The sequence below is a fragment of the Bufo bufo genome, chromosome 5, assembly GCF_905171765.1.
Source record: "Bufo bufo chromosome 5, aBufBuf1.1, whole genome shotgun sequence".
NCBI lineage: Eukaryota > Metazoa > Chordata > Amphibia > Anura > Bufonidae > Bufo > Bufo bufo.
Genome location: NC_053393.1, coordinates 566459760 through 566483183, shown reverse-complemented (window position 1 = coordinate 566483183; position 23424 = coordinate 566459760). Strand labels below are relative to the sequence as shown.

The following is a 23424-nucleotide window of genomic DNA, read 5'->3' as shown; positions in this document are numbered from 1 at the left end:
CAATACAGACATCACACACATACTGCACTACAGGCATCCCACACTGAACTAGATACATCACACACTGCAATATAGACATCACACACACTGCACCACCTACATCACACACTGCGCCACCTACACCGCACAATGCACTACATACAGACATATCTATACATAACACACTGCACCACATACATTACACACCTTTTACTCTTGAAAAAATCTAGTGCGACCTCTGACGACTTCTCATGGATCAATTCTTTCACAAGCAGAAAATCCACAGAAGAGACTTCTGCTTTATTGACATGAATGCTCCTCAGTCCAACACTTTCTAATTATTTCTGTACAAAGGATATGACAGTCATCTCCCATCTACACCGGGTCAGTCCAGTGCTTTACATTATAAAGAATACACAGCAATAAAAAGATAAAATACTGGCGGATCCCCAGTACAACGGAAGCCGAATAGCAGGAGGATCCAACATTAACACTCGAGAACCTTTAATTATAGCAACCAGTTCAAAATAAAATCAAGTGGCGCAGCTCACAAGGACCATCTGATGGCGCTCTCCCCTTGTACTGCCAACTGAGCACATAGAGGCTTAAGTCACATCGGATCCGGGAGTAGTCCTTACAGGAAGGTGGCGCTGGTTGGAGGAAACTTCTGGGAGCATTCAAGGGTTAGGTCACCTAAAGAGACTACTTCTCTTCAGTACTTCTGTGGCAGATCCAAAGTGTCGCACCTCTCTCCTGAAATCCTGCAGTCGGCGCAGCTCCCGACGCTGGGGGGCAGATGTTGGCTTCTTTATATACTTCACTTCACTAAGAAGCTTATCACACAGATAGTGCAGCCACAGGACATTAGAATGCGGCTTATATGAGGACCAGACGTTCCTGAGGGGAATGAGGACATCAGAGTAAGTCTTGATTTACACAAAGCTTTGACACTGATGTACATGTCAGCTCATAATGACCTAGCCACCCTTCCCCGACCAGTTACTCAACACTTACTGAAGAGCCTCATGGCTCGGTACACTTCCTAGCCACCCTTCCCCGACCAGTTACTCAACACTTACTGAAGAGCCTCATGGCTCGGTACACTTCCTAGCCACCCTTCCCCGACCAGTTACTCAACACTTACTGAAGAGCCTCATGGCTCGGTACACTTCCTAGCCACCCTTCCCCGACCAGTTACTCAACACTTACTGAAGAGCCTCATGGCTCGGTACACTTCCTAGCCACCCTTCCCCGACCAGCTACTCAGCACTTACTGAAGAGCCTCATGGTTCGGTACACTTCCTAGCCACTCTTCCCCGACCAGCTACTCAGCACTTACTGAAGAGCCTCATGGCTCGGTACACTTCCTAGCCACCCTTCCCCGACCAGTTACTCAACACTTACTGAAGAGCCTCATGGCTCGGTACCCTTCCTAGCCACCCTTCCCCGATCGGTCACTCAGCGCTTACTGAAGAGCCTCATGGCTCGGTACCCTTCCTAGCCACCCTTCCCCGATCGGTCACTCAGCGCTTACTGAAGAGCCTCATGGCTCGGTACACTTCCTAGCCACCCTTCCCCGATCGGTCACTCAGCGTTTACTGAAGACCCTCATGGCTCAGTACCCTTCCTAGCCACCCTTCCCCGATCAGATACTCAGCTCTTACTGAAGACCCTCATGGCTCGGTACACTTCCTAGCCACCCTTCCCCGATCGGTCACTCAGCGTTTACTGAAGACCCTCATGGCTCAGTACCCTTCCTAGCCACCCTTCCCCGATCAGATACTCAGCTCTTACTGAAGACCCTCATGGCTCGGTACACTTCCTAGCCACCCTTCCCCGATCAGATACTCAGCGCTTACTGAAGAGCCTCATGGCTTGTTACATGGCTGATAAAGTGAAAATCAACTTTCAGACTATTTATGCCATTACAATACATTTCAGACAAGGACATGTACAAGTTGGGGGTCCTCATGCAGCTTTCTAATCAGCTAAACTTCCTGCAAATACAGTCAATGGATAATCAACAGAAAAGTCCATGGGGATATAGGAAATCAAAGGACTGAAACAGAAATAAAAATGTCAATGAGATGGGAAGGAGAAGAGGCATGAAAACAAGTGACTCCTGAGAGCACGGAGGAGAAGTCACACTTCTGGCAGATGGCATAGACTGAGGGACCTAGCTCAAGAACCTCATGACTGGTGGGACAGTCTCGTCAATCACTTACTGGTTCTCTTGTCTCATCATTCTATACACATCAAACTGTAGATCTCCCTCTCCCAGGAAAAGCTCCTCATCCGTGGACAGATCACAGAACACGGTAAGTCCATCTGAAGAATGCAGAAAAGAAAATGCAGGTTTGTACAAGCCATAGCCATTTCTACATTCAAGAGAAGCTGAAGATGTAAGGTCTGGAGTACACACCTTTGTCCAGGCGAGACAGAGTGTAGTCAATGATCTTCACCTGTATCCCAGCATTGGGAATGTCAAATATCTCACCATTCAAAGATATCGACATAGTGCAAGATGGCGACTTCTCAATCAGGAGATTGCCCCAGTGTAAATCCCTTAAAACCAAGAAAAGGAATCAGGTGCTGGACAGGATGGAGATGGCAGAGAACATCTGAAGACAAATACCTGTGCTCAAATCTCAGCTCTTCTTCAGCCACGGCCAGGGCGGCAGTCACCTGGTGCAGGATACTACGGGAGGCAGCCACAGACGGCAGCTGGGAAGATACGATGTACCATAAATGACTAAGGCTAGGACCACCTTGGGCCTCAGAAAGTGGCAGAGCTGACTGGCTCCTAAGGGCAACATAAACATGTCCAGAACTGTTCTCGTCCACAAGCTCTGATGTCCCCAGTTCAGTTTTCTTTTTTATGTAGCTACCAGTTAATAGGAAACTGTAGTGTAAAGTTATAGGGCTTATACAGCCTCTGAAATCTGATGGTTTAGGCTACTTTCACACTTGCGTATGGTGCGGATCCGTCATGGATCTGCACAGACGGATCTGTTCACATAATACAACCGCATGCATCCGTTCAAAATGGATCCGTTTGTATTATCTTTAACATAGCCAAGACGGATCCGTTTTCTATTGTGCCAGATTGTGTCATAGAAAAACGTTTGGCTCAGTTTTGTCAGACGGACACCAAAACGCAGCTTGCAGCCTCCAAAGCAGAATGGAGACTGATCGGAGGCAAACTGAGGCATTCTGAGCGGATCCTTATCCATTCAGAATGCATTAGGGCAAAACTGATCCGTTTTGGACCGTTTGTAAGAGCCCTGAACGGATCTCACAAACGGAATTCAAAACGCCAGTGTGAAAGTAGCATTATCCGTAGGATAGGCCATCAATATTAGATCAGTGGGGGCCGATCAGCTGTCTAAAGGGGCTGCAACTCTCGCAGCACTTGACTTAAGAATAGGCCATCAATCCAGGCTAGACCCGTTACCATTTCATCGGCACTTGACTTAAGAATAGGCCATCAATCCAGGCCAGACCCGTTACCATTTCATCAGCACTTGACTTAAGAATAGGCCATCAATCCAGGCCAGACCCGTTACCATTTCATCAGCACTTGACTTAAGAATAGGCCATCAATCCAGGCTAGACCCGTTACCATTTCATCAGCACTTGACTTAAGAATAGGCCATCAATCCAGACTAGACCCGTTACCATTTCATCAGCACTTGACTTAAGAATAGGCCATCAATCCAGACTAGACCCATTACCATTTAATCAGCACTCACCTTTGAACTTATTCGCTCAAGGTCTTCTCCACCAAACTCAAACTCCAAGATCATGAAGAGCTGCTCAGGTCCAAACAAGTCTGGAGGAAGCAAAGAAATGGCAATAGAGAAAGAGGCACTGGGGACAACAGTTTGCAACCAGTAGCTCATCAAAGCTCTAGGACACGCTGGGAGTTGTAGTTCCACAACAACAGGAGTGCCAAAGGATGGAGACCACTGTTACAGCTCATCTGTAAGAACTCTTTACTGGGATTTTCTCACTAGCATCTGATGTAATTCTCAGACTAATCACTGGAAATCTTCCCCCCACAATCAGGGGTCGCTCTGTGCAGATACCGAATATTACATCAACGTCCACCTCATCTGCCTTGATGCTGCTTTAAGCATCTTAATTCAGAAGTAGTTTGGGCCCATATAATATCAGAACCTGAAATGGAGCAGCACAAGTGCCATACTGGCATAGCAGAGGCCCCCAGTGTTGGAGGGGTAGTCTTACCGGGCCGCTCATTCTCTGTTCCCTTCTCTTCTGCAAACGTGTCCCACGCTGAAAGTAACTCCGGTGGATACGAACCCTGCACACAGTGAGCTCTGTGGGCGAGAGGAGAATTATAGCCCCATCTGGCCATTACATAGAGGATCCGCAAAATATGGGTGACATCCATGTTGCATCCGTATGTCCACTTAATAAATAAAATAGAACTGATCCAATACTTGGCCTCAAAATGCAGACCCTTTGAAGTCAACAGGTCCGCAACAAAATAAATAAATGCAACACATCCCGATAGTCTCCTAGCAACCGTGCGTGAAAATCGCACCGCATCCACACTTGCTTGCGGATGCTTGCGATTTTCACGCAACGCACAAGTGAAAAATCACAGCTCATGTGCACAGCCCCATAGGAATGAATGGGTCCGGATTCAGTGCGGGTGCAATGCGTTCACCTCACGCATTGCACCCACGCTGAAAACTCGCCCGTGTGAAAGGAGCCTAAGTCATCTACACCCTGTACAGAATTATTAGGCAAATGAGTATTTTGACCACATCATCCTCTTTATGCATGTTGTCTTACTCCAAGCTGTATAGGCTCGAAAGCCTACTACCAATTAAGCATGTGCAGGTGATGTGCATCTCTGTAATGAGAAGGGGTGTGGTCTAATGACATCAACACCCTATATCAGGTGTACATAATTATTAGGCAACTTCCTTTCCTTTGGCAAAATGGGTCAAAAGAAGGACTTGACAGGCTCAGAAAAGTCAAAAATAGTGAGATATCTTGCAGAGGGATGCAGCACTCTTAAAATTGCAAAGCTTCTGAAGCGTGATCATCGAACAATCAAGCGTTTCATTCAAAATAGTCAACAGGGTCGCAAGAAGCGTGTGGAAAAACCAAGGCGCAAAATAACTGCCCATGAACTGAGAAAAGTCAAGCGTGCAGCTGCCAAGATGCCACTTGCCACCAGTTTGGCCATATTTCAGAGCTGCAACATCACTGGAGTGCCCAAAAGCACAAGGTGTGCAATACTCAGAGACATGGCCAAGGTAAGAAAGGCTGAAAGACGACCACCACTGAACAAGACACACAAGCTGAAACGTCAAGACTGGGCCAAGAAATATCTCAAGACTGATTTTTCTAAGGTTTTATGGACTGATGAAATGAGAGTGAGTCTTGATGGGCCAGATGGATGGGCCCGTGGCTGGATTGGTAAAGGGCAGAGAGCTCCAGTCCGACTCAGACGCCAGCAAGGTGGAGGTGGAGTACTGGTTTGGGCTGGTATCATCAAAGATGAGCTTGTGGGGCCTTTTCGGGTTGAGGATGGAGTCAAGCTCAACTCCCAGTCCTACTGCCAGTTTCTGGAAGACACCTTCTTCAAGCAGTGGTACAGGAAGAAGTCTGCATCCTTCAAGAAAAACATGATTTTCATGCAGGACAATGCTCCATCACATGCGTCCAAGTACTCCACAGCGTGGCTGGCAAGAAAGGGTATAAAAGAAGAAAATCTAATGACATGGCCTCCTTGTTCACCTGATCTGAACCCCATTGAGAACCTGTGGTCCATCATCAAATGTGAGATTTACAAGGAGGGAAAACAGTACACCTCTCTGAACAGTGTCTGGGAGGCTGTGGTTGCTGCTGCACGCAATGTTGATGGTGAACAGATCAAAACACTGACAGAATCCATGGATGGCAGGCTTTTGAGTGTCCTTGCAAAGAAAGGTGGCTATATTGGTCACTGATTTGTTTTTGTTTTGTTTTTGTTTTGTTTTTGAATGTCAAAAATGTATATTTGTGAATGTTGAGATGTTATATTGGTTTCACTGGTAAAAAGAAATAATTGAAATGGGTATATATTTGTTTTTTGTTAAGTTGCCTAATAATTATGCACAGTAATAGTCACCTGCACACACAGATATCCCCCTAAAATAGCTAAAACTAAAAACAAACTAAAAACTACTTCCAAAAATATTCAGCTTTGATATTAATGAGTTTTTTGGGTTCATTGAGAACATGGTTGTTGTTCAATAATAAAATTAATCCTCAAAAATACAACTTTCCTAATAATTCTGCACTCCCTGTATATTCTGCAGACCACAGAACACATGAGGCTTCTGGCAGTTACAGCAGGAACCAGGTAGTGAGATCTTCAGGGGCCGTCTTCCTCCACAAGTAGCGCCCTGTTACTTCCCTCCCCACTGTACAGCTCATGCATGATTCACCTTTCTGAATAGACTTAACCCATCATGTCCCAGTGTGCAGCACTAAAAAAAAATAAAATAAAACAAACAAACAAACAAACAAACACTCTTAAAAACCAGTGAACTACTTTCGATTTCTCGTCATTCTTCTGCTTTGAGCTTTGGGGGACACCTCTCCTAACCCTGGTCCATCTGCTTCTTCTCCATCTACATAAACCCTGCAAACCTCATGCACGCTGGAATCCGCAGCCCATCCCACAGTCACAAGCCCTCGCCCATCCCACAGTCACAAGCCCTCGCCCATCCCACAGTCACAAGCCCTCGCCCATCCCACAGTCACAAGCCCTCGCCCATCTCACCACACTCCTGCTTATCACATTCAGAAATCCATTGACCCTAAACGTACAGACTCTCTATAGTCAGCAATGTCCCCAATCTCTTCTGTCTCCTGTATTGTTCTGGCTGCAAAACACTATAATAATAATAATAATAATAATAATAATAATGATATCCTCTGAAGTAGCACCTCTAAAATCAGAAATTCCCAACAGAGACAAAAGCAACCCTGGCATACACCTCAAACTTGCGTTCTCCAGTAAGAGTGGTAAACGCCTATGGAGAAAAGCTCATACACCAGAAAATTCTCACCGCACCAACAGAGCTAATTCATAAATGTGATCTCTTCACTATCCAATAATAAAAAAATAAAACTTTTCACCCAATCCAAAGTTTTAATGTGCAGGCGCCTACTACAGACCTCTGTGCTGAAGATCTGGCCACCTTCTTTTAGAGAAAATGTAAAACATCTGGCATGAAATCCTCCATTTTACAGAAATCATCAATCCCTTTCCCTCCAGCACCTCCTCTGGTTCACTTTTTATATTCAACCCAGTCACAGAAGTCTCCAAGATCCTATTTTTCTTTTCATTCTACTACCTGCACTACCGATCGTATATCCTCACACCTCCTCCAGCCTACTTCCGGACTTCGCTCTTTTCGAGCTACAGTACTGCATGCGCTACTGACCCTATTCCTTCACACCTCCTCCAGTCCCTCTCCAGGATGATCGCTTCTTCTCGCCTTACCGTCTGCATTAGTGAGCCTATTCCCTTACACCTCCTCCAGTCCTTCTCCAGGATCATCGCTTCTTCTCGCCTTACCATCTGCATTAGTGAACCTATTCCCTCACACCTCCTCCAGTCCCTCTCCAGGATCATCGCTTCTTCTCGCCTTACCGTCTGCATTAGTGAGCCTATTCCCTTACACCTCCTCCAGGATCATCGCTTCTTCTCACCTTACCGTCTGCATTAGTGAACCTATTCCCTCACACCTCCTCCAGGATCATCGCTTCTTCTCGCCTTACCGTCTGCATTAGTGAGCCTATTCCCTTACACCTCCTCCAGGATCGCTTCTTCTCACCTTACCGTCTGCATTAGTGAGCCTACTCCCTTACACCTCCTCCAGTCCCTCTCCAGGATCATCGCTTCTTCTCGCCTTACCATCTGCATTAGTGAACCTATTCCCTCACACCTCCTCCAGTCCCTCTCCAGGATCATCGCTTCTTCTCGCCTTACCGTCTGCGTTAGTGAACCTATTCCCTCACACCTCCTCCAGTCCCTCTCCAGGATCATCGCTTCTTCTCGCCTTACTGTCTGCATTAGTGAGCCTATTCCCTCACACCTCCTCCAGTCCCTCTCCAGGATCATCGCTTCTTCTCGCCTTACCGTCTGCATTAGTGAGCCTATTCCCTTACACCTCCTCCAGTCCTTCTCCAGGATCATCGCTTCTTCTCGCCTTACCATCTGCATTAGTGAACCTATTCCCTCACACCTCCTCCAGTCCCTCTCCAGGATCATCGCTTCTTCTCGCCTTACCGTCTGCATTAGCGAGCCTATTCCCTTACACCTCCTCCAGTCCTTCTCCAGGATCATCGCTTCTTCTCACCTTACCGTCTGCATTAGTGAACCTATTCCCTCACACCTCCTCCAGTCCCTCTCCAGGATCATCGCTTCTTCTCGCCTTACCGTCTGCATTAGTGAGCCTATTCCCTTACACCTCCTCCAGGATCGCTTCTTCTCACCTTACCGTCTGCATTAGTGAGCCTACTCCCTTACACCTCCTCCAGTCCCTCTCCAGGATCATCGCTTCTTCTCGCCTTACCATCTGCATTAGTGAACCTATTCCCTCACACCTCCTCCAGTCCCTCTCCAGGATCATCGCTTCTTCTCGCCTTACCGTCTGCGTTAGTGAACCTATTCCCTCACACCTCCTCCAGTCCCTCTCCAGGATCATCGCTTCTTCTCGCCTTACCATCTGCATTAGTGAACCTATTCCCTCACACCTCCTCCAGTCCCTCTCCAGGATCATCGCTTCTTCTCGCCTTACTGTCTGCATTAGTGAGCCTATTCCCTCACACCTCCTCCAGTCCCTCTCCAGGATCATCGCTTCTTCTCGCCTTACCGTCTGCATTAGTGAGCCTATTCCCTCACACCTTCTCCAGTCCCTCTCAAGGATCATCGCTTCTTTTCGCCTTACGGTCTGCATTAGTGAACCTACTCCCTTACACCTCCTCCAGTTCTTCTCCAGGATCATCGCTTCTTCTCGCCTTACCGTCTGCATTAGTGAGCCTATTCCCTTACACCTCCTCCAGTCCCTCTCCAGGATCATCGCTTCTTCTCACCTTACCGTCTGCATTAGTGAGCCTATTCCCTCACACCTCCTCCAGTCCCTCTCCAGGATCAGCTTCTTTTCGCCTTACCGTCTGCATGAGTGAACCTATTCCCTTACACCTTCTCCAGGATCATCGCTTCTTCTCACCTTACCGTCTGCATTAGTGAACCTACTCCCTTACACCTCCTCCAGTCCTTCTCCAGGATCATTGCTTCTTCTCGCCTTACCGTCTGCATTAGTAAGCCTATTCCCTCACACCTCCTCTAGTCCCTCTCCAGGATCATCGCTTCTTCTCGCCTTACCGTCTGCATTAGTGAGTCTATTCCCTCACACCTCCTCCAGTCCCTCTCCAGGATCATCGCTTCTTCTCGCCTTACCGTCTGCATTAGTGAGCCTATTCCCTCACACCTCCTCCAGTCCCTCTCCAGGATCATCGCTTCTTCTCGCCTTACCGTCTGCATTAGTGAACCTATTCCCTCACACCTCCTCCAGTCCCTCTCCAGGATCATCGCTTCTTCTCGCCTTACCGTCTGCATTAGTGAACCTATTCCCTCACACCTCCTCCAGTCCCTCTCCAGGATCATCGCTTCTTCTCGCCTTACCGTCTGCATTAGTGAGCCTATTCCCTTACACCTCCTCCAGTCCTTCTCCAGGATCATCGCTTCTTCTCACCTTACCGTCTGCATTAGTGAACCTATTCCCTCACACCTCCTCCAGTCCCTCTCCAGGATCATCGCTTCTTCTCGCCTTACCGTCTGCATTAGTGAGCCTATTCCCTTACACCTCCTCCAGTCCTTCTCCAGGATCATCGCTTCTTCTCACCTTACCGTCTGCATTAGTGAGCCTACTCCCTTACACCTCCTCCAGTCCCTCTCCAGGATCATCGCTTCTTCTCGCCCTACCATCTGCATTAGTGAACCTATTCCCTCACACCTCCTCCAGTCCCTCTCCAGGATCATCGCTTCTTCTCGCCTTACCGTCTGCGTTAGTGAACCTATTCCCTCACACCTCCTCCAGTCCCTCTCCAGGATCATCGCTTCTTCTCGCCTTACTGTCTGCATTAGTGAGCCTATTCCCTCACACCTCCTCCAGTCCCTCTCCAGGATCATCGCTTCTTCTCGCCTTACCGTCTGCATTAGTGAGCCTATTCCCTCACACCTCCTCCAGTCCCTCTCCAGGATCATCGCTTCTTCTCGCCTTACCGTCTGCATTAGTGAGCCTATTCCCTCACACCTCCTCCAGTCCCTCTCCAGGATCATCGCTTCTTCTCGCCTTACCGTCTGCATTAGTGAACCTATTCCCTCACACCTCCTCCAGTCCCTCTCCAGGATCATCGCTTCTTCTCGCCTTACCGTCTGCATTAGTGAGCCTATTCCCTCACACCTCCTCCAGTCCCTCTCCAGGATCATCGCTTCTCGCCTTACCGTCTGCATTAGTGAGCCTATTCCCTCCCACCTCCTCCAATCTCTCTCCCAGATTCTCACTACTTACCTAAGATTTTCAACCTCTCTCTCTCTTCTGGTATCTTCCCTCCTTTTCCAAACATTCTGTCACAGCCCAGTTACTGACTTGTCCTGCACAGCTGCTCTTTATAGAGGCTTCTGTTCATGTACATTGTCTTTTGGTCGTTACTATGTTGCATCTTAAATGGCTGGCTACATCTAAATGTTCCACTTTCCCATATACTATGACGTCACCATCTAACTTCTAAATTATGATATTTACATCTAATGCTCCACTAGCTTATAAATCATGACGTCACTTTCTTGGAACGTATAACGACGATGGCTTTGTCCAATTCGCCGTTCATCCTCACCGTTCTCATAGTGTCCCTATTCGGCTACATGACCATTCTTCAGAGTGGGAAGTTATTTGCATTTCATCAGCTGAACCATTGTTCTTTCGCTAATTTTGCTTTTTTATATTGCAATTGCTGTTTGGAGCAATGGGGACCTCTAAATGGTGCGCTGGGGGAGGGCATCCATACTGTGTGGTATGAGTCCTTTCCTCCTTTACACTTAGTGGGGTCCCAGTTGTCACTAACGAGGCGATCAGAGCATTCCAGGCGGCGATTCATACTGAATCTCTATGCGTTACTTTGCTTTTGTTTCTATGGTTTCTATGGTGATGGCGATCAGGTATCTTCTTTTTGTTCACATGACTGCTAACGTCATTTACCAGGCATTGATGTTTGTGGCGTTGCGGGGGAGTCTGCGTCAGGTGATCAGGGGTGTATCACGTGATCGCTCTCTCCTTGTCGAACTTCCTGACATGCGCAGTCCGGGTGTCGGGACGCCAAGCCACATGTATGACTCCATGCGGGTATGGTTCCGATTCCTTTCCACCAATCCTGGATGGTTTTTAATTATCACAATTTTGCACATATGGATGTCATTTCCTAATTATATAATACGGGGCTTATTTATGATTTTGTATTCTTCTTATGGATTTACACTAATTATTACTGATGCATCGCAATATGAATTTTCCCTTGTATTTTTATAGTATTTTTTGTAGACATTTTCACATTGAATGATTATTATTGTATTATTCAAGTATGTATGCTGGTAGTATTTATACCTCATGAGTGCACCAAGTATCATTGTTGCTTGAGAAAGGTTCCATTGAGAAGACCGAAACGCTGCACCTGGTGTAATAAACACACTTACTGTTTTTTGATAGTGCCGTGGATTTTCTTTTTTATATCTGATTTGGAGGTTGGAGCGCTTCCTCGGCTGCTGGCACTACGTTTTTCTATTTTGTGTGCAGTGCTGCCCAATATCTTATTCATCGGCTACATGTCCGGATAGACGACCTGCGCACATCGTCCCTGCTAACTGGTAAGGAGAGGAGGCTGGACTTATCTCGTGCGGCCGTGGTTGACGCGAAGGGGTAAGGCGCTTCGGCTCCTCCTTAGCGCGCGTCCCATTGGCTGCATGTTCTTCACTCAGTTTGCGCGGCCGCTATAGAGCCAGAGGCACACAACACCCGTGTGGCACCATATGTTTCCACTACATGCTCTTCTACTTTGCTTTACATCCGCTCCTGAGGATTCTTTGATGAAACGCGTCGAGCAGGTGACGCAGCAGATATGGGAGCTTTTGTTAGCGGTGGGGAGGGGTCTTGAGAGAATTCCCATTTTGGCTGTTTGTTGTCACAAATAACCAGCCGGTGGGTAACATATATAAGGGGTCAGTCTGTGGGAGCTGGTCATACCCTAGGGAGCAGAATACTGACCAGTAGGTGCTCTCATACTTACCTACAGACACCGTCCACCCTAGTTTGTTTTGTAATCCACCTCAATAGCGGCAAAATAGACCCAACCCGATTATTAGGTATCTTTGATAGAAGATTTTATATATGAGTGAATTATGTTTTACATTCCCCCTGGTTTTAACCAGTATTAATAAAGTATATTCGTTTTAGCGTCCTCATTTTCTGAGACGTATACCCTAAAAAATAAATGCCAGTGAATTACATGGAGGATATACTATACCGGACTGTAGTATTCAGGTTATTATAGCACATGGAGGCTATACTATACTGGACTGTAGTATTCAGAATATTATAGTACATGAAGGATATACTATACCGGACTGTAGTATTTAGGTTATTATAGTACGTGGAGGATATACTATACTGGACTGTAGTATTCAGTATAGTATATCCTCCATGTACTATAATAACCTGAATACTACAGTCCAGTATAGTATATCCCCCATGTAGTAAAATATCCTGAATACTACAGTCCAGTATAGTATATCCCCCATGTACTATAATATTCTGAATACTACAGTCCAGTATAGTATATCCTCCATGTACTATAATAACCTGAATACTACAGTCCGCTATAGTATATCCTCCATGTACTATAATATTCTGAATACTACAGTCCAGTATAGTATATCCCCCATGTACTATAATATTCTGAATACTACAGTCCAGTATAGTATATCCTCCATGCACTATAATAACCTGAATACTACAGTCCAGTATAGTATATCCTCCATGTACTATAATAACCTGAATACTACAGTCCGGTATAGTATATCCTCCATGTACTATAATAACCTGAATACTACAGTCCAGAATAGTATATCCTCCATGTACTATAATAATCACAATACTACAGTCCAGGTTATTATAGTACATGGAGGATATACTATACTGGACTGTAGTATTCAGGTTATTATAGTACATGGAGGATATACTATACTGGACTGTAGTATTCAGGTTATTATAGCACATGGAGGATATACTATACTGGACTGTAGTATTCAGGTTATTATAGTACATTGAGGATATACTATACTGGACTGTAGTATTCAGGTTATTATAGTACATGAAGGATATACTATACTGGACTGTAGTATTCAGGTTATTATAGTACATGGAGGATATACTATACTGGACTGTAGTATTCAGGTTATTATAGTACATTGAGGATATACTATACTGGACTGTAGTATTCAGGTTATTATAGTACATGAAGGATATACTATACTGGACTGTAGTATTCAGGTTATTATAGTACATGGAGGATATACTATACTGGACTGTAGTATTCAGGTTATTATAGTACATGGAGGATATACTATACTGGACTGTAGTATTCAGGTTATTATAGTACATGAAGGATATACTATACTGGACTGTAGTATTCAGGTTATTATAGAACATGAAGGATATACTATACTGGACTGTAGTATTCAGGTTATTATAGTACATTGAGGATATACTATACTGGACTGTAGTATTCAGGTTACATTGCAGTGTTGTTACTTTGCGATAAGTGGGTTTTGGGTTGTAGTTTGGGGGCTCGGTCTCTAACAGGTTCCCCGTCCCTAGGTAATGCGTCTTTAAAGAGAACAGAACCAGGATTACTGGGAAGGTCTCTGCCATTCACTAGGCCGGGCTGCCCTCCATCTGCACTACTAAAGGGGTTGTCCAAGTTATGAAAAAAAAAATATATAGCACTGTAAATCTGATGGGCAGCAACATATAACGGAGCGGAGCAAGTTTTAGGTAAAACAAAATTCTATTTCCTCATTTTTCTGGTTCTCTTCTGGCCCTTTGTTTACATGCAATAACAACAATCTCCGCCCCTCCCCCGCTCTGCAAAGGGAGTGAATACAAGAGCTGCCCTGAGTGACATGTCTGCCTGCTGGGAGACTCTGCAGCATGTTGTATGTGTAGGACTACAAGTCCCAGCTGTATAATGACACTGCTAAGGGAGTGGATACAAGAGCTGCCCTGAGTGACATGTCTGCCTGCTGGGAGACTCTGCAGCATGTTGTATGTGTAGGACTACAAGTCCCAGCTGTATAATGACACTGGTAAGGGAGTGGATACAAGAGCTGTCCTGAGTGACATGTCTGCCTGCTGGGAGACTCTGCAGCATGTTGTATGTGTAGGACTACAAGTCCCAGCTGTATAATGACACTGCTAAGGGAGTGGATACAAGAGCTGCCCTGAGTGACATGTCTGCCTGCTGGGAGACTCTGCAGCATGTTGTATGTGTAGGACTACAAGTCCCAGCTGTATAATGACACTGCTAAGGGAGTGGATACAAGAGCTGCCCTGAGTGACATGTCTGCCTGCTGGGAGACTCTGCAGCATGTTGTATGTGTAGGACTACAAGTCCCAGCTGTATAATGACACTGCTAAGGGAGAGGATACAAGAGCTGCCCTGAGTGACATGTCTGCCTGCTGGGAGACTCTGCAGCATGTTGTATGTGTAGGACTACAAGTCCCAGCTGTATAATGACACTGCTAAGGGAGCGGATACAAGAGCTGCCCTGAGTGACATGTCTGCCTGCTGGGAGACTCTGCAGCATGTTGTATGGGTAGGACTACAAGTCCCAGCTGTACAATGACACTGCTGATACACACAGGATCTTCCCCCTACCTGTTGTGCAGAACTCCTCTAGTCTGTCAGCTCCTGTGCCCAACATTTGTCTCCTCACTGCCTGCAGCTACTCAGTAAAGCCTTCAGCCCTGAGTCTGTACAACTAAAGGGGTTAATCTTTCCTGAAGTATCCAGTGGGAGGGAGATACTGACGTCTGGTGTACAGACACATATCTGATCTCTTAACCTGGGTTCACACCTGAGCGTTTTACAGCGCGTTCCTACGCGCTGAAAAACGCCCAACAGGCAAGAACCAATGATCCCCTATGGGCATGGTTCTCACCTGAGCGTTTTACAGCGCGTACGAACAAGCCCTCGCCCATCCCACAGTCACAAGGCCTCGCCCATCCCACAGTCACAAGCCCTCGCCCATCCCACAGTCACAAGCCCTCGCCCATCCCACAGTCACAAGCCCTCGCCCATCCCACAGTCACAAGCCCTCGCCCATCCCACAGTCACAAGCCCTCGCCCATCTCACCACACTCCTGCTTATCACATTCAGAAATCCATTGACCCTAAACGTACAGACTCTCTATAGTCAGCAATGTCCCCAATCTCTTCCGTCTCCTGTATTGTTCTGGCTGCAAAACACTATAATAATAATAATAATAATAATAATAATAATAATGATATCCTCTGAAGTAGCACCTCTAAAATCAGAAATTCCCAACAGAGACAAAAGCAACCCTGGCATACACCTCAAACTTGCGTTCTCCAGTAAGAGTGGTAAACGCCTATGGAGAAAAGCTCATACACCAGAAAATTCTCACCGCACCAACAGAGCTAATTCATAAATGTGATCTCTTCACTATCCAATAATAAAAAAATAAAACTTTTCACCCAATCCAAAGTTTTAATGTGCAGGCGCCTACTACAGACCTCTGTGCTGAAGATCTGGCCACCTTCTTTTAGAGAAAATTTAAAACATCTGGCATGAAATCCTCCATTTTACAGAAATCATCAATCCCTTTCCCTCCAGCACCTCCTCTGGTTCACTTTTTATATTCAACCCAGTCACAGAAGTCTCCAAGATCCTATTTTTCTTTTCATTCTACTACCTGCACTACCGATCCTATATCCTCACACCTCCTCCAGCCTACTTCCGGACTTCGCTCTTTTCGAGCTACATTACTGCATGCGCTACTGACCCTATTCCTTCACACCTCCTCCAGTCCCTCTCCAGGATCATCGCTTCTTCTCGCCTTACCGTCTGCATTAGTGAGCCTATTCCCTTACACCTCCTCCAGTCCTTCTCCAGGATCATCGCTTCTTCTCGCCTTACCATCTGCATTAGTGAACCTATCCCCTCACACCTCCTCCAGTCCCTCTCCAGGATCATCGCTTCTTCTCGCCTTACCGTCTGCATTAGTGAGCCTATTCCCTTACACCTCCTCCAGTCCTTCTCCAGGATCATCGCTTCTTCTCACCTTACCGTCTGCATTAGTGAACCTATTCCCTCACACCTCCTCCAGTCCCTCTCCAGGATCATCGCTTCTTCTCACCTTACCGTCTGCATTAGTGAGCCTATTCCCTCACACCTCCTCCAGTCCCTCTCCAGGATCATCGCTTCTTCTCGCCTTAACGTCTGCATTAGTGAGCCTATTCCCTTACACCTCCTCCAGTCCTTCTCCAGGATCGCTTCTTCTCACCTTACCGTCTGCATTAGTGAGCCTACTCCCTTACACCTCCTCCAGTCCCTCTCCAGGATCATCGCTTCTTCTCACCTTACCGTCTGCATTAGTGAGCCTATTCCCTCACACCTCCTCCAGTCCCTCTCCAGGATCAGCTTCTTTTCGCCTTACCGTCTGCATTAGTGAACCTATTCCCTTACACCTTCTCCAGGATCATCGCTTCTTCTCACCTTACCGTCTGCATTAGTGAACCTACTCCCTTACACCTCCTCCAGTCCCTCTCCAGGATCATCGCTTCTTCTCGCCTGTCTGCATTAGTGAGCCTATTTCCTCACACCTCCTCCAGTCCCTCTCCAGGATCATCGCTTCTTCTCGCCTTACCGTCTGCATTAGTGAGCCTATTCCCTCACACCTTCTCCAGTCCCTCTCCAGGATCATCGCTTCTTCTCACCTTACCGTCTGCATTAGTGAGCCTATTCCCTCACACCTCCTCCAGTCCCTCTCCAGGATCAGCTTCTTTTCGCCTTACCGTCTGCATTAGTGAACCTATTCCCTTACACCTTTCTCCAGGATCATCGCTTCTTCTCACCTTACCGTCTGCATTAGTGAACCTACTCCCTTACACCTCCTCCAGTCCTTCTCCAGGATCATCGCTTCTTCTCGCCTTACCGTCTGCATTAGTAAGCCTATTCCCTCACACCTCCTCCAGTCCCTCTCCAGGATCATCGCTTCTTCTCGCCTTACCGTCTGCATTAGTGAGCCTATTCCCTCACACCTCCTCCAGTCCCTCTCCAGGATCATCGCTTCTTCTCGCCTTACCGTCTGCATTAGTGAGCCTATTCCCTCACACCTCCTCCAGTCCCTCTCCAGGATCAGCTTCTTTTCGCCTTACCGTCTGCATTAGTGAACCTATTCCTTTACACCTTCTCCAGGATCATCGCTTCTTCTCACCTTACCGTCTGCATTAGTGAACCTATTCCCTTACACCTCCTCCAGTCCTTCTCCAGGATCATCGCTTCTTCTCACCTTACCGTCTGCATTAGTGAACCTATTCCCTTACACCTCCTCCAGTCCTTCTCCAGGATCATCGCTTCTTCTCACCTTACCGTCTGCATTAGTGAGCCTACTCCCTTACACCTCCTCCAGTCCCTCTCCAGGATCATCGCTTCTTCTCGCCTTACCATCTGCATTAGTGAACCTATTCCCTCACACCTCCTCCAGTCCTTCTCCAGGATCATCGATTCTTCTCGCCTTACCGTCTGCATTAGTAAGCCTATTCCCTCACACCTCCTCCAGTCCCTCTCCAGGATCATCGCTTCTTCTCGCCTTACCATCTGCATTAGTGAACCTATTCCCTCACACCTCCTCCAGTCCCTCTCCAGGATCATCGCTTCTTCTCGCCTTACCGTCTGCATTAGTGAGCCTATTCCCTGCCACCTCCTCCAATCTCTCTCCCAGATTCTCACTACTTAACTAAGATTTTCAACCTCTCTCTCTCTTCTGGTATCTTCCCTCCTTTTCCAAACATTCTGTCACAGCCCAGTTACTGACTTGTCCTGCACAGCTGCTCTTTATAGAGGCTTCTGTTCATGTACATTGTCTTTTGGTCGTTACTATGTTGCATCTTAAATGGCTGGCTACATCTAATGTTCCACTTTCCCATATACTATGACGTCACCATCTAACTTCTAAATTATGATATTTACATCTAATGCTCCACTAGCTTATAAATCATGACGTCACTTTCTTGGAACGTATAACGACGATGGCTTTGTCCAATTCGCCGTTCTCATAGTGTCCCTGTTCGGCTACATGACCATTCTTCAGAGTGGGAAGTTATTTGCATTTCATCAGCTGAACCATTGTTCTTTCGCTAATTTTGCTTTTTTATATTGCAATTGCTGTTTGGAGCAATGGGGACCTCTAAATGGTGCGCTGGGGGAGGGCATCCATACTGTGTGGTATGAGTCCTTTCCTCCTTTACACTTAGTGGGGTCCCAGTTGTCACTAACGAGGCGATCAGAGCATTCCAGGCGGCGATTCATACTGAATCTCTATGCGTTACTTTGCTTTTGTTTCTATGGTTTCTATGGTGATGGCGATCATGTATCTTCTTTTTGTTCACATGACTGCTAACGTCATTTACCAGGCATTGATGTTTGTGGCGTTGCGGGGGAGTCTGCGTCAGGTGATCAGGGGTGTATCACGTGATCGCTCTCTCCTTGTCGAACTTCCTGACATGCGCAGTCCGGGTGTCGGGACGCCAAGCCACATGTATGACTCCATGCTGGGCAGGTATGGTTCCGATTCCTTTCCACCAATCCTGGATGGTTTTTAATTATCACAATTTTGCACATATGGATGTCATTTCCTAATTATATAATACGGGGCTTATTTATGATTTTGTATTCTTCTTATGGATTTACACTAATTATTACTGATGCATCGCAATATGAATTTTCCCTTGTATTTTTATAGTATTTTTTGTAGACATTTTCACATTGAATGATTATTATTGTATTATTCAAGTATGTATGCTGGTAGTATTTATACCTCATGAGTGCACCAAGTATCATTGTTGCTTGAGAAAGGTTCCATTGAGAAGACCGAAACGCTGCACCTGGTGTAATAAACACACTTACTGTTTTTTGATAGTGCCGTGGATTTTCTTTTTTATATCTGATTTGGAGGTTGGAGCGCTTCCTCGGCTGCTGGCACTCCGTTTTTCTATTTTGTGTGCAGTGCTGCCCAATATCTTATTCATCGGCTACATGTCCGGATAGACGACCTGCGCACATCGTCCCTGCTAACTGGTAAGGAGAGGAGGCTGGACTTATCTCGTGCGGCCGTGGTTGACGCGAAGGGATAAGGCGCTTCGGCTCCTCCTTAGCGCGCGTCCCATTGGCTGCATGTTCTTCACTCAGTCTGCGCGGCCGCTATAGAGCCGCAGGTGCTGGCACACAACACCCGTGTGGCACCATATGTTTCCACTACATGCTCTTCTACTTTGCTTTACATCCGCTCCTGAGGATTCTTTGATGAAACGCGTCGAGCAGGTGACGCAGCAGATATGGGAGCTTTTGTTAGCGGTGGGGAGGGGTCTTGAGAGAATTCCCATTTTGGCTGTTTGTTGTCACAAATAACCAGCCGGTGGGTAACATATATAAGGGGTCAGTCTGTGGGAGCTGGTCATACCCTAGGGAGCAGAATACTGACCAGTAGGTGCTCTCATACTTACCTACAGACACCGTCCACCCTAGTTTGTTTTGTAATCCACCTCAATAGCGGCAAAATAGACCCAACCCGATTATTAGGTATCTTTGATAGAAGATTTTATATATGAGTGAATTATGTTTTACATTCATTTACATTAATAAAGTATATTCGTTTTAGCGTCCTCATTTTCTGAGACGTATACCCTAAAAAATAAATGCCAGTGAATTACATGGAGGATATACTATACCGGACTGTAGTATTCAGGTTATTATAGTACATGAAGGATATACTATACTGGACTGTAGTATTCAGGTTATTATAGTACATGAAGGATATACTATACTGGACTGTAGTATTCAGGTTATTATAGTACATGAAGGATATACTATACTGGACTGTAGTATTCAGGTTATTATAGTACATGGAGGATATACTATACTGGACTGTAGTATTCAGGTTATTATAGTACATGAAGGATATACTATACTGGACTGTAGTATTCAGGTTATTATAGTACATGAAGGATATACTATACTGGACTGTAGTATTCAGGTTATTATAGAACATGGAGGATATACTATACTGGACTGTAGTATTCAGGTTATTATAGAACATGGAGGATATACTATACTGGACTGTAGTATTCAGGTTATTATAGTACATGAAGGATATACTATACTGGACTGTAGTATTCAGGTTATTATAGTACATGAAGGATATACTATACTGGACTGTAGTATTCAGGTTATTATAGTACATGAAGGATATACTATACTGGACTGTAGTATTCAGGTTATTATAGTACATTGAGGATATACTATACTGGACTGTAGTATTCAGGTTATTATAGTACATGAAGGATATACTATACTGGACTGTAGTATTCAGGTTATTATAGTACATTGAGGATATACTATACTGGACTGTAGTATTCAGGTTATTATAGTACATGAAGGATATACTATACTGGACTGTAGTATTCAGGTTATTATAGTACATGAAGGATATACTATACTGGACTGTAGTATTCAGGTTATTATAGTACATTGAGGATATACTATACTGGACTGTAGTATTCAGGTTATTATAGTACATGAAGGATATACTATACTGGACTGTAGTATTCAGGTTATTATAGTACATTGAGGATATACTATACTGGACTGTAGTATTCAGGTTATTATAGTACATTGAGGATATACTATACTGGACTGTAGTATTCAGGTTATTATAGTACATGAAGGATATACTATACTGGACTGTAGTATTCAGGTTATTATAGTACATGAAGGATATACTATACTGGACTGTAGTATTCAGGTTATTATAGTACATGAAGGATATACTATACTGGACTGTAGTATTCAGGTTATTATAGTACATTGAGGATATACTATACTGGACTGTAGTATTCAGGTTATTATAGTACATGAAGGATATACTATACTGGACTGTAGTATTCAGGTTATTATAGTACATTGAGGATATACTATACTGGACTGTAGTATTCAGGTTATTATAGTACATGAAGGATATACTATACTGGACTGTAGTATTCAGGTTATTATAGTACATGAAGGATATACTATACTGGACTGTAGTATTCAGGTTATTATAGTACATTGAGGATATACTATACTGGACTGTAGTATTCAGGTTATTATAGTACATGAAGGATATACTATACTGGACTGTAGTATTCAGGTTATTATAGTACATTGAGGATATACTATACTGGACTGTAGTATTCAGGTTATTATAGTACATTGAGGATATACTATACTGGACTGTAGTATTCAGGTTACATTGCAGTGTTGTTACTTTGCGATAAGTGGGTTTTGGGTTGTAGTTTGGGGGCTCGGTCTCTAACAGGTTCCCCGTCCCTAGGTAATGCGTCTTTAAAGAGAACAGAACCAGGATTACTGGGAAGGTCTCTGCCATTCACTAGGCCGGGCTGCCCTCCATCTGCACTACTAAAGGGGTTGTCCAAGTTATGAAAAAAAATATATATAGCACTGTAAATCTGATGGGCAGCAACATATAACGGAGCGGAGCAAGTTTTAGGTAAAACAAAATTCTATTTCCTCATTTTTCTGGTTCTCTTCTGGCCCTTTGTTTACATGCAATAACAACAATCTCCGCCCCTCCCCCGCTCTGCAAAGGGAGTGAATACAAGAGCTGCCCTGAGTGACATGTCTGCCTGCTGGGAGACTCTGCAGCATGTTGTATGTGTAGGACTACAAGTCCCAGCTGTATAATGACACTGCTAAGGGAGTGGATACAAGAGCTGCCCTGAGTGACATGTCTGCCTGCTGGGAGACTCTGCAGCATGTTGTATGTGTAGGACTACAAGTCCCAGCTGTATAATGACACTGCTAAGGGAGTGGATACAAGAGCTGCCCTGAGTGACATGTCTGCCTGCTGGGAGACTCTGCAGCATGTTGTATGTGTAGGACTACAAGTCCCAGCTGTATAATGACACTGCTAAGGGAGTGGATACAAGAGCTGCCCTGAGTGACATGTCTGCCTGCTGGGAGACTCTGCAGCATGTTGTATGTGTAGGACTACAAGTCCCAGCTGTATAATGACACTGCTAAGGGAGCGGATACAAGAGCTGCCCTGAGTGACATGTCTGCCTGCTGGGAGACTCTGCAGCATGTTGTATGTGTAGGACTACAAGTCCCAGCTGTATAATGACACTGCTAAGGGAGCGGATACAAGAGCTGCCCTGAGTGACATGTCTGCCTGCTGGGAGACTCTGCAGCATGTTGTATGTGTAGGACTACAAGTCCCAGCTGTATAATGACACTGCTAAGGGAGTGGATACAAGAGCTGCCCTGAGTGACATGTCTGCCTGCTGGGAGACTCTGCAGCATGTTGTATGTGTAGGACTACAAGTCCCAGCTGTATAATGACACTGCTAAGGGAGTGGATACAAGAGCTGCCCTGAGTGACATGTCTGCCTGCTGGGAGACTCTGCAGCATGTTGTATGTGTAGGACTACAAGTCCCAGCTGTATAATGACACTGCTAAGGGAGTGGATACAAGAGCTGCCCTGAGTGACATGTCTGCCTGCTGGGAGACTCTGCAGCATGTTGTATGTGTAGGACTACAAGTCCCAGCTGTATAATGACACTGCTAAGGGAGCGGATACAAGAGCTGCCCTGAGTGACATGTCTGCCTGCTGGGAGAGTCTGCAGCATGTTGTATGGGTAGGACTACAAGTCCCAGCTGTATAATGACACTGCTAAGGGAGCGGATACAAGAGCTGCCCTGAGTGACATGTCTGCCTGCTGGGAGACTCTGCAGCATGTTGTATGTGTAGGACTACAAGTCCCAGCTGTATAATGACACTGCTAAGGGAGTGGATACAAGAGCTGCCCTGAGTGACATGTCTGCCTGCTGGGAGACTCTGCAGCGTGTTGTATGTGTAGGACTACAAGTCCCAGCTGTATAATGACACTGCTAAGGGAGCGGATACAAGAGCTGCCCTGAGTGACATGTCTGCCTGCTGGGAGACTCTGCAGCATGTTGTATGTGTAGGACTACAAGTCCCAGCTGTATAATGACACTG

At 45.7% G+C, this 23424-nt stretch overlaps 2 protein-coding genes across 2 annotated transcripts in view; both read right to left on the bottom strand.

The window, feature by feature from the left end:
- Positions 1 to 258: 258 nt before the first annotated feature.
- HASPIN (histone H3 associated protein kinase) overlaps positions 259 to 23424 on the bottom strand; it is a 133143-nt gene continuing 109977 nt past the window's right edge. The window contains exons 11-16 of the mRNA XM_040431816.1: positions 4228 to 4319; positions 3732 to 3811; positions 2615 to 2703; positions 2402 to 2544; positions 2205 to 2307; positions 259 to 876 (exon numbers count right to left, since the gene is read on the bottom strand). Coding sequence (XP_040287750.1) covers positions 669 to 876; positions 2205 to 2307; positions 2402 to 2544; positions 2615 to 2703; positions 3732 to 3811; positions 4228 to 4319 — 715 coding nt within the window. The 3' untranslated portion in view covers positions 259 to 668. The remainder of the gene's footprint in view (positions 877 to 2204; positions 2308 to 2401; positions 2545 to 2614; positions 2704 to 3731; positions 3812 to 4227; positions 4320 to 23424) is intronic.
- On the bottom strand, positions 7363 to 9280 carry LOC121000972. Its single transcript, XM_040431817.1, has 3 exons — positions 8506 to 9280; positions 7845 to 8444; positions 7363 to 7655 (listed from the first exon to the last, which is right to left on the bottom strand). Exons 2-3 carry the CDS (start codon positions 8354 to 8356, stop codon positions 7427 to 7429), a joined length of 741 nt encoding a protein of 246 aa, XP_040287751.1. The 5' UTR covers positions 8357 to 8444; positions 8506 to 9280; the 3' UTR covers positions 7363 to 7426.

What these genes read in the sequence shown, in the direction of transcription:
- LOC121000972 (XM_040431817.1), bottom strand. Translation starts at nt 8,356, where the DNA reads ATGATCCTGGAGAAGGACTGGAGGAGGTGTAAGGGAATAGGCTCGCTA. An exon ending in TCACTAATGCAGACGGTAAG is followed by an intron (nt 7,656 to 7,844) that starts GTGAGAAGAAGC and finishes GCAGACGGTAAG; the next exon opens with GCGAGAAGAAGCGATGATCC.